Source organism: Grammomys surdaster, unplaced genomic scaffold (assembly GCF_004785775.1).
Source record: "Grammomys surdaster isolate TR1022 unplaced genomic scaffold, NIH_TR_1.0 125849, whole genome shotgun sequence".
NCBI classification, from domain to species: Eukaryota; Metazoa; Chordata; class Mammalia; order Rodentia; family Muridae; genus Grammomys; species Grammomys surdaster.
Genome location: NW_021620675.1, coordinates 2,197,387 through 2,212,803, shown reverse-complemented (window position 1 = coordinate 2,212,803; position 15,417 = coordinate 2,197,387). Strand labels below are relative to the sequence as shown.

General features: G+C 47.3%; 1 protein-coding gene across 1 annotated transcript; it reads right to left on the bottom strand.

Moving 5' to 3' along the window:
* Positions 1-344: 344 nt before the first annotated feature.
* On the bottom strand, positions 345-8,938 carry Anxa9 (annexin A9). The gene is made up of 12 exons (XM_028789832.1): positions 8,864-8,938; positions 8,385-8,481; positions 6,639-6,733; positions 6,324-6,437; positions 5,982-6,072; positions 4,855-4,934; positions 4,624-4,683; positions 4,141-4,225; positions 3,913-4,008; positions 3,766-3,824; positions 857-979; positions 345-504 (listed from the first exon to the last, which is right to left on the bottom strand). Exons 1-12 carry the CDS (start codon positions 8,936-8,938, stop codon positions 442-444), a joined length of 1,038 nt encoding a protein of 345 aa, XP_028645665.1. The 3' UTR covers positions 345-441.
* Positions 8,939-15,417: the final 6,479 nt, after the last annotated feature.

The following is a 15,417-nucleotide window of genomic DNA, read 5'->3' as shown; positions in this document are numbered from 1 at the left end:
GAGACCCAAGGGGAGGGTATGTTGATAACTGTTAAGTGCCATGCTGGGGCAAAAACAGGATTCCTGTTGAATAGCTGAGTAGACTTCAAAGGCACCTCAGCTCCATGGTCTCTTCCCAGTCTGTGGCCTGCTCCACCCAAACTTTAACCAGGAAACATAAGAAGATAGTGAATTTGCCAAAATGTTTGACTACCAGGGAGATGTTCTGGCCTTTAGGGAGATGGAGTACGGCAGACACTACCTGAGACCCCCTGTTACTCCTCTCTAGAATGGAGCTGGAAGATGCCACTTTGAGAAGAGGGAAATCCAAAGATATCAAAGAAACTTAGAGGTCCAGCCTCAAGAAGGGTATATGGTGTTCCTTAGGGTTCTTCCATGTGTTCAACCAAATATGGGAATCTCAGACTTTTGAATGCCAAGTCAGGGTGGGTCAGGAAAGTCTCAGATGTCTTCAGCTCTACACAGGGCCAGAAGTGCTGACCGACAATCCCCTCTGACTGTGTCCTGCAGGTAAGGGAATCAGTGTTAGAAAATCATATTAGAAAACCTCATTACCACCACCTCCCGCTGATACATCGCTCTTCATCAAGGAAAGACCTCTCTCTTGTGCCTGGAGTTCTACACTCAGCAGAAGGAAATAGAGATAGAGGGAAGGGCTAGGATGCCAGGCTCCAGGGTAAGAAATAGCCAAGTTTAGTCTGGCCGTGGCGGCACATGCCTTTAATCCCAGCACTTGGGAAACAGAGGCAGGCAGATCTCTTGGTTTGAGGTCAGCCTGGTCTCCAAAGTGAATTCAAGGACATCCAAGGCTAAACAGAGAAACCTGTCTTGAAGGGGAAAAATAGCTAAGTTTTACCTGGAGAGAAGAATAGAGAGACTTCCCAAATTTCTTCTTGAACTCAGCCCGAATGCTGAGAAGGTCACTCTCGCTTCGGGAGATAAGGACCCGCATCAGCACTTGGAAATTGGGCTCAGTTTCCTGGTAAAGAAGCACACTGGGGAGTATGTAGCAGGCAGTTAGGGGATATTCTCACCAAGAACAGAGGGTGGGTAGGAAGCAAAGGAAGGGTAGAAGCAATAAAAGAGCCAAAGTTGCTGTCTGTTCTCACAGAAGGATTACAGATAAAGATCTTTTTCTGCCCTTTCTTGTGGCACTAGTGAATCAAAGCCAGAGTCTTGAACATGCTAGTTACCACTGACACTTTTTGTTTGTTTTTTTGTTTCTTTTTTGAGACAGGATCTCAGTGTGTATCGCTGCCTGGCCTCAAACTCAAGAGATCCAAATGCTGGGACTAAAAGTGTAAGCCACCGTGTACAGCCCAACATTTGGTTTTATGTGAAGCTGTGTGTGTGTGTGTGTGTGTGTGTGTGTGTGTGTGTGTGTGTGTCTATGCCAAATGGGTGTAGATGCCTGTGGAGGGCTTCATATCTCCTGGAGCTGTTGTGAACTGCCGGACATTGGTGCTGGGAATCAATCCAGGTCCTCTGGAAGAATGTGAAACCCTTAACCACAGAGCCATCTCTCCACGCCATGCTTTTGTTCTTGAGACATTATTTCATGCACCCTAGACTGACCTTGAACTCACTATATAGCTTTGAGATAGGTGTCATCAAGTGACTGGCTGGCCTTGAACTCAGAGATTCACTTCCCTCTGCTTCTAGACTGGATTTGAGGTGTGGCCACCATGCCTGACAACCTCCAACTCTTGATCTTGCTTCTACTTCTCAGGTGCTGGGATTGCAAGAGTATGTCTCCTGGCTAGCAGGATAGGTTCTGACGTTTATATCCGAGAATGTGGGTCTCATGATCCCAGTACACTAGGACATGTGTCAGTTCCCTCATATGTAAGCCTTACAGGCCTAACAAGTGCTCTGCCACTAAGCTGCTCCCAGCCTACAGACTGGATTTTACATCAGAACTCAGATAAGCACAGGTCTTCAGGTGAATCCTGGATTTGACTCATAATGATCCAGGCTTTCTTAGCTAAGTATAACAATCTGTTGTCAAGATGGATATCTCGATGATTGAGCAAGGGCGTATACAGACTGTCTTTTGAATAGTCATCAATGGGGCATGGTGCTTAAGGCTTCTTTGTCTACCAGAGTGTGGTGGCACTAACCTTTCATGTATTACACATCCCTTTTAAAATTGCATTTATTTTTATTTTATGTGCATTGGTGTTTTGCCTGCATTTATGTCTGTGTGAAGGTGTCAGATCTTGGAGTTACAATTATGAGCTGCTATGTGGGTGCTGGGAATTGAACTCAGGACCTCTGGAAGAGCAGTCAGTGCTCTTAACCTCTGAGCCATCTCTCCAGCCCCCTCTTATTTATTTATTTTCTTGTTTTTGGTTTTATTGTGGTTTTTTTTTCCAAGATAGTGTTTCTCTGTGTATTCCTGGCTGTCCTGAAACTCAACCTGTAGACCAGGCTAGCCTCAAAACACAGAGATCTGCCACCTGCCTCTGCCTCCCAAATGCTAGGATTAAAGGTGTGCTCTTCACCGCCAATGCCTGGCTATTATATTCCTTTAAATACACACACACACACACACACACACACACACACACACACACACACACACACTATTATGCACTGTCCTTGTTCCATGAGATAAAAAGAAGAAAAACAAAGAGATGGTAATGTCTTCAGCACCCTGGGCCCCCATTCTCCAGACTGGCAGGATCTATTTATTTCTTCTGGTTTCTCTGTGTAGTCTTGGCTTTCCTGAACCTCACTCTGTAGTCTGCCTCCTGAGTGCTGGGATTACAGGAATTCAACCCCATGCTACCTAATATTCTTTCTAGAGCAGCAGTTCTCAACCTGTGGGTTTGACCCCTTTCACAGGGTCCCACATGCATATGGGATATTTACATTACGATTTATAACTAGCAAAATTACAGTTATGAAGTAGCAATGAAGATAATTTTGTGGTTGGGGTCCCCGCAACATATGAGGGTCTTTATAAAGGGTCGCAGGTCAGGAAGGTTGGGAACCACTGTGCAGAGTGTCACCTTCACCTCTGACAAAAGCCATACTGGGCAAAGATTTTGGTGCAGAGGTAGACATTAAGGCCGACCTTGGCTTCAGTGTCTTGTGGGTCATCTAACTTAGTTCTAACCAAAGAGCAGTCCTCTGGCTGTTACCCTGTCTGTAGACATGGGGGGCACCAACGTCTGAGTTCCACGGGAGGTTCTGAAGGGCAGTGTAATGTCAATTGGAGTTTTGGTTTCTTTGAAAAACACAGAAATATTTTAAGAATGTGTTTTCATTTTAATCCCAGGTATGGGATGTGGGGCTGCTTTGGGTTTGTCCACAGCAGCTGACTGATTTGCCTCCTGCTCTGGCACCGGCATTTTGCTAGCTGCAGAGAGTTTCTGTGGTTGTGAGATGTTTGGAATTCTGGAGACTTTTCAGAAGGTACATCGATGCTAGGACGCCCACGAGGGGGGCGGTTATTAGCCAGCTCCCGTTGGTCGAGGTTTGATAAGTAGTCATGTACAAAGAAGAAACAAGAAACTAGATGTCCTGATGGAGAAGATGAAACCTGCCCTAAGAAACCCAATTCCCCCAAACAGCAGGAAGTAGTCTAACGTAATATCACTCCCTTTCTGACCCCTGACTTTATTCAGAAATATCTTTCCTTCCTCTCTACCCTTTTTTCCTCTTATCTCCTGCTAGGGCGTTGAAAGGGTGGAAGAAAGAAGAACCCACAAGGTAGAAAAGACAAGCTACAAGGCAGGGCAGGAGCAGAGTGCCTCTTACCTGAAGGGCTTGGTGGAGTTTGTTAGCAAAGTACAGCGCTGTGTTTCTCATCATGGAAGCTAGAAGCAAAGGTGGAAGGACAGAGAGCATGTCAGGGCCACAGCCTTCCATCGAAATAAAACTCCACACTTCTGAGTAGGTGCCTACCTAGGCTGGTCAGAGCCAGCTGGGCATCTCCATGGAAACAGTTCCGGATAGCATCCTCCAGTTCTTGGCCAGTGCATCTCCGGTACTGATCAAACACTTTTGGTATGTGTGGGGAGTGGTTAGAGAGGTAAATTGGTATGTGGGACTGTTACTTACCACAGAGAATGGTGACCCGCCACATTCATCAGTAGATAGAGCAAGCTGGGTGGGGAGAGGAAGCTCGGGTACCTCGGATGAGGTGTTGAGGACTGCGTTGTGTGAAGAGCTGGACCCATTGACCTGCTATACTGGATTCTCCAGTCTGCTGGAGCGCCTGGGGAAGAGGAAAGGCCAGGGAGTTAGGATCATTGTAACATGGAAGCCACAGTTATGGTGTCCTTCTGTTGTGAAGGAAATGGCGCTGAGGGTGAAAAGGGATAGTTTAACCCCAGCATTGGGAGGCAGAGGCAAATGGATTTCTGAGTTCAAGGCCAGCCTGGTCACAGAGTGAGTTCCAGGCAGGATTAAGAAAAGGACTCTGTTCAGCTGCTCTCACAAGGAACTAATCCCTAAACTAAGAGGAGAGTCTGCCAGCAGATGAGATTGGAGCAGAGGCAAAGAAGGTGGGAAGAAGTTGGCAGCACATGGTACATGAGGCCTGGGCCCTGAGACATGGTCAAGGACGGAGTCTACACAGTGTACAGGACATAGAAACTCTGAAGTGCTCCTTACCTGGACATCTTGTTCTTCCAAGTTGTAATCAATGATTCCAGAGTAGCTCTCACGGCCCCCCTAAGAGGAGACACTGTTCTCAGGAGAACTCTTGGAAGGACAGTGTTTCGTCCAGACCCTGGTCTCTGCGAAGCTCTCCCTTGTCTATCACAGGACAGCAGAGCTCCCTGCTCTGGGCTGTGACCAGATGAGGAACACAAATCCATTCCCTTTCAGGCCAAGCCTCCTCACCTTGCTTAGGGCCAGAAGCAGGGCCTGCCGGATGCCGCTGGTCTCAGTCCTGATATCTTCCTCAGCCTCCACCTGGAAATCTGAGGGAGGGCCAGAGCTTTTTGACTCCTGATTGTCTTGGGGTAGATAGCTTTAGGACTTGCCAAGCACCTGACCTACTGGACCCTAATGGTCCTCCTCTTTTTTTTTTTCTTTTTTTAAGATTTATGTTTACTTTATGGGTATGGGGTCGGGTTGCCCAAGGAGACTAGAAGAGGGTATCAACCACCCAACCAGCAGTAATCAGAGTTAGGGAGTTCCAGAATATGAACTAAGCTGGTTAGGCCCTAACCTCTAATCAATGTCCAAGAAGTGATGTGTGAAGCAGGGTATGAAGCAGAGAGTGACTGGGAATGGGGAGAACAGAATGGGGAGACTGTAGTATGTATGTATGTATGTATGTATGTATGTAGTATGTAGCATGTGCTGAAACCTTGGGTTCAATCCAGAAAGAAAAAGGGGGAAGGAGGAAGAGAGAAACAAAATGTCAGCCATGCTTGCAAGTCCAGCACTTGTGAGGGCTGAGGATCATGAATTCAAAGTATCTCATCTCCATACTATACTGTCAGTGTGGGTAGGGAGGAACAGAGCCAAGATGTGATCAAGAGAGGTAAGGGGAGGGTTAAGAACACAGCAGCATCAGACAGCAAAAGAAAACAAGAAAAAGGTGGTGTAGTGAGGAGAGGGTGGGAAAGGCTGCTCACAAATTAGTAGGTGAGGCTGTGGCAGGCAGGGCCAGCATGTCTTAAAAAAGGTCTCCACCTGTCCCCCAGGCTGCAACCTTGGGATGTGGTTTGATGGTAGGGACAGCAAGGGGACCTTTGAGACTATTACGGTGCCTAATGTCATTACTGTGAAATTTGCCCCAGGGCTCCAGACGAAGTTAATCATTGTTTCTCCTCTTTTAATAACCACAGGTGGCACTGTCCCCTGGGGAGACTGAGGCACTGGCAGTGGAGGGGAGGGACGCTGGGACCGTAAAGGAATAGATACTGGTCTGTCAGGGTCCCAGATCTTCAGGGACTGTAGGAGAGTAGTGGATTGTCCCAGTACCCTTCAGCTCTCAGGGACCACTCATATAATCTTACCATGCTTATACGCTGCTAGGCACTCCTGCAGTCGGGGTGCTGCTCGGGTGGCCAGGATTTCCAGGGCTACATCCTCAGCAGAACCAGAGGTCTGTAAGAAATTGTGAGGCCACGTGACACTGGGCCATGTTGTTAGCTCAGCAAGATGGCAGACAGTGCTAGAGAGCAGGCACTAGCTGCTCCTCTGTCTAATGGTCACCGCAGGGCCTAGGGGGTCTCTAGGCCCACTCTCTGCAGAGCTCAAGGCCAGTCAACTAACTGTCCTTCTTCCTCTTTCCATTGGCGTTATTGTTCCCCAGACACCCCAGCAGTGCTCCTCTCACACTGCTCCTCTCCCAGTACCTTCAAGGCTGTCCTCAATTCCTGGGCATCAAATTGGGCTGCAGGCTGTAGGAGAGCCACCACAATTTTCTCCAGGTTGCCAGAGAGTGCTGCCTGCAAGGACTTCAATAGATCCTGCAAAAATGGACCCCAGACAGACAGAGATTTAGGTCAAGGAAAGCCCCAGAATCATGGAAAGGAAGCTTTGCTTGATTTTTTTATCCCAGGTTTGGCTACCAAGTCCCTGATTAGCCAGGAGGGAGGGGCAGGCTGTGGCTGAATCTCCAGGGGGAGTTCCCACCCTGTCCACAGCTCCTGGGATGTCAGTGGTCACACCTGTTTGGTGCGCTCTTGGAAGGCTCGAGAAATGAGCTGTCTTTGCTCTCTGCTCCGATTGGTCAGAACATCCACAATGGTACCGTAGTCCACACCTAAACCAAGACAAAACCAGGTTGCAGCCAGAGTTCACAGTTGTGAATTCCCAGCACCTTGGGAAGAGAACTGGGTCTAGGGAAGGGGAGGGAGGATCAGGGCTATTGCACCCCTACTTCCATCTGTTCTCAAAGAACTATCCAGCATCCTCCAGCCTCTATGGGTACTACCCTCAAAAATGCACACGTACATCCACACACTAAAGTAAATAATAAATCTTTTTAAAATGTGGTGAAAAGCTAGCTGGGTGTGATGACCCCAGCACCTGAGAGATGGAGGGAGGATGATGTGGAGTTCAGTCATTAGGTACACAGTGAGCTTGATGCTAGCCTGCATTCCATGAGGAAAGGGAAGGGAAGGGGAGGAGAGGGAAGAGAACAGAAGGGAGGAAGGAAGGAAGGAAGGAAGAAGAGAGCAAGCCAAGAATGCAGATGCTGGCAGTGGCAGCACATCTTTAATCCCAGCACTTGGGAGGCAGAGGCAGGTGGATTTCTGAATTCGAGACCAGCCTGGTCTACAGAGTGAGTTCCAGGACAGCCAGGGCTACACAGAGAAACCCTGTCTCAAAAAACAAACAAACAAAAAACAAAAAAAGAAAAGAAAACCAAACCATAATTTAATGAAATAAAAATGTAAAAGGGCTTTTTGGGTGGGACCCACTTCCTTTGGCATAGTCTGGGAGCTGTGTGACCTTGGACAAGCCTCTTAATCTCTCTGAGCTCCAGTTTCCTTGTGTGTAGAATGGAATAATGAACCTGCCCTCACACAGGTGTTGTAGGGTGGCTATGACACATCACCACAGAACTTGATGTGCTAGAATCAAGCTCCCACTGGCACTCCCAGAGCATGGCTAGCTCCTCCTTCCTGGATCCTAAAGACTTTTTTGTTTTTACATTTGTTTATTTGTTTATTATGTATGTGGTGGGGGACAGGTGTATGCTTGCCTCAGCATGTGTGAAGGTCAGAGGACAACCTCTGAGAGTTAGTCCCTTCTGCCATGAGGTTCCCAGGATTGAATTCAAGTCTTGGCAGCAGGAGCTTTAACCCCTGAGCCATCTGGTTGCCCCTCTTCCTTTCTGACCTGTAGACTGTTTTCGAAAGTAAACCTGAGGCTGGAGAGATGCTCAGAGGTTCAGAGTACTGGCTGCTTTTCCAGGGGACCCAAGTTCAACTCCCAGCAACCACATGCTAACTCACAACCAGTTCCAGGAGTTCTGACTGCCTCTTCTGGCCTCTGAAGGCACCAGGCATGCTTGTGGTACACAGACATACATGCAGGCAAAACTCTCATGTATAAAATAATTATAATAAAAATTTTAAATGAGAACAAGAAAGAGAAAAAAAAAAGGCAAACCAGCAGTTGTGCATGATGGCTCTTGCCTATAATCCCAGCTCTTGGGAAACTGCTGCAGGAGGATTACTGCAAATTTGAAGCCAGCTTGAGAAGCAGAGTGAGGTCCTATCAGGTGTGGTGTTGTATACTCTTAATCCTCCGCTAGGGAAGCAGATGCAAGTGGATCTGAGTTGTAGCCAGCCTGGTCTCCATAGTGAGTTCCAGGCTACACAGATTACAAATGAGAACCTATCTCAATAAATAAATATCAGATCAGCAATGAAAAACCCTCAACACCAAGGACACAGCTTGCTTACCTTGGCCAGTAATAGCTTTCAGCAGTCTTTGTACATCCTTGTCCACACTGAAGCTCAAGAACGTCCTGAGGGCACCCAGAGTCCCCCAGGCTGCAGTCTATAAGAGCAGTAGAGAGAACATGGCCTCATGAGGAGGGAGCCTGCCCGCCTCCTCCTCCTCCTCTGTTCATTTGTTAGGTTTGTGTACTCGAGGTCAGAGGACAACCCATGGTACTGGGTTATCTTCTTCCATTTGGGTCCTAGGAATTGAGCTGAGCTCATCAAGGCTTTTACCCAGCTGTGCTGTCTCTCCGGAGCCATCTCCTCTTTCCTGTTCCCCAACATCTCCTGGCCCCTGAGTTGGCACATTAAAACGTATTGTTGAGGCTGGAAATGTGGCTCAGTGGGAGAGCACTAAGCTGGCAAGTGTAGCCCCTAGAATTAAATCACCCACACTACTGAGTACATAAATACATTTCTGACGTCCCAACAGCCCATACCTTGTTGGCAAGGCCCAGGGAGCTGAGGATCTCCTGAGTCAGAGATGTTCCCAGTGGTCCACAGCTCACAGACATGGTGCTGGCTTCCCTACAGGAGAAAACAGGAATTAGCCGAGGGGAATGTCCCACTCGGGTGTGTTGATGGCCTTTCATGTGGGGCCTGGATTTTCTCAACCCATTCCTTTCCTGTGTTGCAGAAAACAAACAGTAGGATACAGAACTAGTGTACAGGCTCAGGAGGGGAAGAAGAGGCAGTGGGAAGAACCTAGTTCTGGCTTTCACCTTCTTATAGTAAGTCAGCTTGGCTAGGGAGGCTGTTGGAACCAGCACTCACCAACTCACCAAACAATTCCTTCCACCCAAAGCCCCTGAATCCTTTGTCTGAGATGATGCCCTCTGAGGTTCACGAGCCTCCCTTTCCTGGCCTGGCTCCTCAGGCAGCTGAGATGACACAATGGGCACAGGTGGAAGACAGCTCCTTATCACACTGTCTCCCCCACAGGTAAGATCCAACCTGCAAAGCAGTTTCCTACCTGTCTGCCCCACCCCCCAGACCTCGGGGAATCTCAGGTGGGTTCTTTAGGTCAGCAGGTGTAATCTGGGCTGTCCTTGTGGAACATGGGTGCTTGGACAGAGGCTAGATGCTGTCATGCTGAAAAAGGACCATATGCACTCCTCCTACAATCAGTAAATTCTCCCATCTCCAGATAAGGGCTCAGTTCCAGAACTTACCCAAAGGTGCTAGAGGTGAGACAGGTGTTGTGGCTTGGCGGCTTGACTGTAGGCACCAGCTCTGGAGTGGCCTGGCAGAGAAGAGGAGCAGTGGACAGCCTAGGCTGAGCAGCCTGTCAGATGACCTCTCTCTTGCCGACCAACCCAGCTGTTGTCTCCAACTCTGGCCCCTCCCAGACGTGGGAGAGGACCAGGCTGTACAGGGTCTACAAGCAAACAAACACCTCCTTGCCTAGCATCTCTCCTCCCAGGAACTGGCCCTGAACCCACGCAAGTGAACTCTCAACCTCTCAGCCCAGCCCAGGACACAAGAGGCTTTGTGCGCTGCCTTCCCTGTGGGGCCAGGTTGGGACCACAGACACCTAGTCTCTTGAGTCTTCTGACCTGGCTCTACCACTGGCTCCAGCTCCCTGGGGGTAAAAGGAGGGGGGTGAGGGGAATGCAGGTCAGACAGGCTCCAGGCTGATTTCAAGGTTGATAGAGAAGAACCTGTTGGGACACATACCATCAGGGCACCCCAGCCTGCACCCCACAGGGGGTCCAAGCCCATAAGCTCCGGTGATTTTTGCCTTAGGAAAGCCAGCCAGCATGGATGGGGAGGCAAGGGGACTGTTTATATCTGTGAGTAAGGAAGGGCACAGGTAATCAGGGGTGGGAGCAGATCCAGAGAGAAAAATGCAGAAAGGGTGTTTCCCTGCAGACCCGCGCGGCACCCTGGGAGCGCTGTACTCCCAAAGCAGCCAGCAGGTGGAAGAGGCTCCCGGGGCCTGGATTTCTCAGACTCCTGTCGCCTTTTAGCTGCCAATGTCCCTTGGCTGTTTGGGCTGCAAGTGATACAACAGCCAAGCCTGAAGCTGTTAGCATAGAGCAGCAGGTACACAGTCCCTCTGAGCCACAGGGACCCCAAGCAGCTGATAAAATCTCAGGGCTGGCTACTTAGGCTTTAGGAAGCGATCTTTTTTATGTCTCCAGATCTCTCAAAATCCAGATCTCCTTGATCTAGAATCCTGGAAGGAGAGTGTTACAGAATTATCCACTGCTATCCCACAAAGAAAATAAGTTTGGGGACACTGAAAATGAAGACCTTCATGGTAGCAATCATATTCTGAATTTCTTCCTTACTAAAGTAGAAAACGTATTCCAGTTTTAAAACCTGGACTGCATGGTCAGTCTCTAATTTTTATTTATTTTATTAACTTAATTTTTTGTTTTTCACATTATTATTATTATTTGTTGTTGTTGTTGTTGTTGTTGTAGACAGGATTTCTCCATGTAGCTTTGGCTGTCCTGGAACTCATTCTGTAGACCAGGCTAACCTCAAACTCAGAGATCCACTTGTCTCTGCCTCCCAAGTGCTGGGATTGAAGGTGTGTGCCACCACCACCCAGCAATCTCTAATTTTTAAAGAATTCTTCTTTTTTTTTTTTTGGTTTTTTGAGACAGGGTTTCTCTGTGTAGCCCTGGCTGTCCTGGAACTCATTCTGTAGACCAGGCTGTCCTGGAACTCAGAAATCCACCTGCCTCTGCCTCCCAAGTGCTGGAATTAAAGGTAAAGAATTCTTTATTGTGCATGTGCACACGGAAGTGAGAGGAAAACCCATGAGAGTGGTCCCTTCAGCAGGGGCTGTTCTAATAACGACACTCAGGCAGTCAGGGTTGCTGGCAATGCCCATACTTACTGACCTTCCTTGTTTGTGGAAAAGCACAGGGTTTTATTCTATAGCCCAGGTTAGCCTTGAACTCATGATGAAGCCCAGGCTGGCCTTGAGCTCACAATTTTCTAGCTTTAGCCTCAAGTGCTAAGATGTACAGGTATAAGCCTTTAACCAGCTCTGACAGGTTACATTTTGTAATCTTAGCTAGACATTTCATAATCTCTACATGAACAGGGTGGTAGAGGGGCTGGAGAGATGGCTCAGTGGTTAAGAGCACTGACTGCTCTTCCAGAGGTTCTGAGTTCAATTCCCAGCAACCACATGGTGGCTCACAACCATCTGTAATGGGATCCAAAGCCATTTTCTGGTGTGTCTGAAGAAAGCAACATTGTACTCACATACATAAAATAAATAATTAAAAGAAGAAAGAAAAAGGGAGAAAGAAAGAAAGAAAGAAAGAAAGAAAGAAAGAAAGAAAGAAGAGTGGTAGAAACTGCAGGGCTGAGGAGACAGGAGGCTGGGGCATCTGACATAATAAATGAAGCGATGTGTGTGATAGCCAATGGCAGCATAAAATCACCTTGTAAATTAGAGGTGTTAGATTAAGTAAATAAAAATATACAACTCTCAATTAAATTACTTCAGATAAACAATGAATAATTTGTTGGTATTAGTATGACAAAATATTTAATGTGATTACTTCTGATAACTTTATTTATTGTTTACCTGGAATTCTTTTCTAATGGCATATCTTGAGTTCTATCTCACAACCCCCAGATAGGGCTTAATCTCTGCACTGTGGCTAAAGCTGAAAGCCCACAGGGCTACACTTCCCAGAGTCAGGAATTTGACTTTCTGCATGATGCTGGAAAGGTACAGGGACCTTCCTTATCCTCAGAACATAGGCTGGAGTCAGGGGCACTGGAGCGAAGTTAAGAGCACTGGCTGCTCTTGCAGAGGACCTGGGTTCAATTCCCAGCACCCACATGGTGATTTATAATCATCTAGAACTCCAGTACCAGGAGATCTGATGCCTTCTGGCCTCTCCGGGCACTAAGCAAGCACATGTGGTTCTCACTCATATACAGCCTGCAGGCAGACACAATGCTGAAGAAAGGTCTGAGAGCTCTGTCTTGATCTGCAGGCAGCAGGAAAAGATATAGGAACCACTAGGCCTGGATTGAGCTTCTGAGACCTCAAAGCCCACCCCCTAGTGACACACTTCCTCCAACAAGGAAACACTTCCTAATAGTGCCACACCCTATGAGCCTACGGGGACATTTTCTTTCAAACCACCACAAGCATTTATATTATATATTCTTGTGAGAATTAGATAAATATATAGCAGGTTGGAGATGTAGTTCAGGGGCAGAGAGCCATCCCCTCACAAGGACGAGGCCCAGGTTCAATCCTTAGCAGCCCACCTCCAAATACATATAAAACAATTAGAAAAGTGCTTACCACAGAGTACTAAGTATCCATGTCAAAAATGTTAACATATGGCAACAAGTATTGTTACTATCTTATTTCCTACTAGTAACTGTTGCTTCTAGATTGTGAAGTCCAATCTTGTTCAGCTTCAATTTTCCTGCCATTCCTCAATTGTGCCACAAGAGGGCATAAGAAACCACTGAGAGTATTAATAATAAATCACCTAGGGCCACTTGAAGTCCCTGGCTCCATCTGAAGGTATCAAGGGGCTCTCATAATTCACTGGTCAGAAGTACAGCATCCTTAGAACATCAGGTTCCAGGATAGACTTGGTGGGTAGCTAAGATAACGAGAAGTCTCAGGGAGATAACCACGAAGGACTGGCAGATGGAAACTGTTGCTTTGGGGGTGCTGGCAGGATGCTGGCAATGTAACACAGTGCACACACGGCATTGCCTTCTGACTCTTCAGAATCGATTCTGGCTCCAACTACCAAGCAGCACACAGTGAAAGGGAGGAAGGGGGCGGGGGCGGAGAGGAGAGCCCGCTGCCCTGGCCAAAACTTCCCAAGGGACTACTCGTAAGAAGCTGCAAGTTCTCTAAATTCGGAGAAGTCTGAACTCTAAAGTCACCCTGAGACCCAGTCACGTGGCAGAAGCAAACCCTGCCTCCAAGCCTGAGGAGTATGCATGTCGCATCTACAGTAGTTCTGCTAAAACTTGAGTGGAATTTCATCCCTTTCAGTCTTGACTTTCATCTATTTAACACTAGGGACAGACAGGCTATTTTCAGGTTTACCAATCACTTTCAAATCTCATGCTCTACATTTTAGGATTACAAACTTGGTTGACATCTAAGAGAGTTCCTCTGAACCTTCCTTATGGATCTGAGGACGATAGGGACTTCCCACACCCATGGAGCTTGAAACAGAATCCAGGTGTTTCTTTTTCTTTCTTCTTTTTTTTTTTTTTTGGTTTTTTGAGACAGGGTTTCTCTGTATAGCCTGGGCTGTCCTGGTACTCACTCTGTAAACCAGGCTGGCCTCGAACTCAGAAATCTGCCTGCCTCTGCCTCCCAAGTGCTGGGATTAAAGGTGTGCGCCACCACTGCCCAGCTATTATCATTATTTTTAAAAGGTTTATTTATTTAATGTATTTGAGCACACTGTTGTTGTCTTCAGACACACCAGAAGAGGGCATTGGATCCCATTACAGATGATTGGAGCCACCATGCAGTTGCTGGGAATTGAACTCATGACCTCTGGAAGTGCAGTCAGAGCTCTTAACCACTGAGCCATCTCTCCAGGCAATCATTATTATTTTTTTTTATTTTTGGAGACTGATCTTACTCTGTAGCCCTGGCTGCCTAGAGATCTACTTGCCTCTGCTGGGATTAACAGTGTGTCGTTGTGATGGGCAGGCTTCTGTGTTTTATGATCTCCTTTTTGCCATTAGGTTCCATGTCTCTGTCTTCCGAGGAGCTAGTTCAAATAGCCTGGCCCCAAGGCCTGTTTGATGCCTTGGGACACCTCAGCAGTTTATTCAGAGGAAATGAGTCACCACAAGCAGGACACACTTGGGGCACTATGGGCATGGCAATGCCAACTTAGGGTGGAGGATGGGTTGAAAAGACAGGCGTGGTGATTCTAATCTCCTGGTCCAGCCAGGGAGGGTGTGTGGGCAACATCCCCCTGGTGCTGGCTGAGGCCGGGTTTCTCCTCTTTCCATTTTCCTTTCTGTATACCTTCCTATCTCCATTGCTCAGGCCGTCATTATCTAGCCTCTGCCCACACAACTCCCCAATGTTCTCTATTCTCTCTCTTCTTCCTCTCTTCCTTTCTTTTAAAGTTAATTTCACTCATCCAGAGCACACATTTTAAAAAGCCTGGTAAAGCTGAGTGTGGTAGTTCACACCTGTAAATCCAGATCTTAGGATGATTTTGAGTTTGGAACCAGGCTGGGCAACATAGACACTGTCTCAAAATTAAAAATAAGTTCCAGAACAGCCAGGGCTACAGAGAGTAACCTTGTATAGGAAAAACAAACAAACAAACAAACAAAATATCTGGTGGAAACTACAGGAAAGCCAAGTATTTAAAAAAATAAAGAAAATAAGAAATAGGACAGGGATGGAGAGATAGCTCAATGGCTAAGAGCACTGGCTGCTCTTCCAAAGGTCCTGAGTTCAATTGCAGCAATGGTGGCTCACAACCATCTGTAATGAGATCTGATGCCCTCTTCTGGTGTGTCAAGGACAGTGTGCTCATATACGTTAAATAAATAAATAAATCTTTAAAAAAAAAAAAAAGAAAGAAAGAAAGAGGACAATTCATCAAGAGTTGTGGGGAGTTCCGGGTGGTGGTGGCACACGCCTTTAATCCCAGCACTTGGGAGGCAGAGGCAGGCAGATTTCTGAGTTCAAGGACAGCCTGGTCTACAGAGTGAGTTCCAGGACAGCCAGGGCTACACAGAGAAACCCTGTCTCGAAAAACAAACAAACAAACAAACAAAAAAAAAAGAGTTGTGGGGAGGGTTACAAAGGGTTAGCTGGTGCCCAAACAGCAGACAGAAGAACTCTGTCAGAAAGAGGAGTGAGGGTGTGTGTGTGTGTGTTGCAGAAAATTTTAGGAAGGCCACTGAAGAGGGTTAGAGCAAAGTGCAGGGGACAGCCAGGCTTTTGTGGTGTATGATCTGTTCTGGGGTCTCACTGCAAGGACGAAGTGGACAAACAGGCTGG

What these genes read in the sequence shown, in the direction of transcription:
- Anxa9 (XM_028789832.1), bottom strand. Translation starts at nt 8,938, where the DNA reads ATGTCTGTGAGCTGTGGACCACTGGGAACATCTCTGACTCAGGAGATC. An exon ending in TCCTCAACACCTCATCCGAG is followed by an intron (nt 4,009 to 4,140) that starts GTACCCGAGCTT and finishes ACATACCAAAAG; the next exon opens with TGTTTGATCAGTACCGGAGA. An exon ending in GCTGGCTCTGACCAGCCTAG is followed by an intron (nt 3,825 to 3,912) that starts GTAGGCACCTAC and finishes CTTTGCTTCTAG; the next exon opens with CTTCCATGATGAGAAACACA.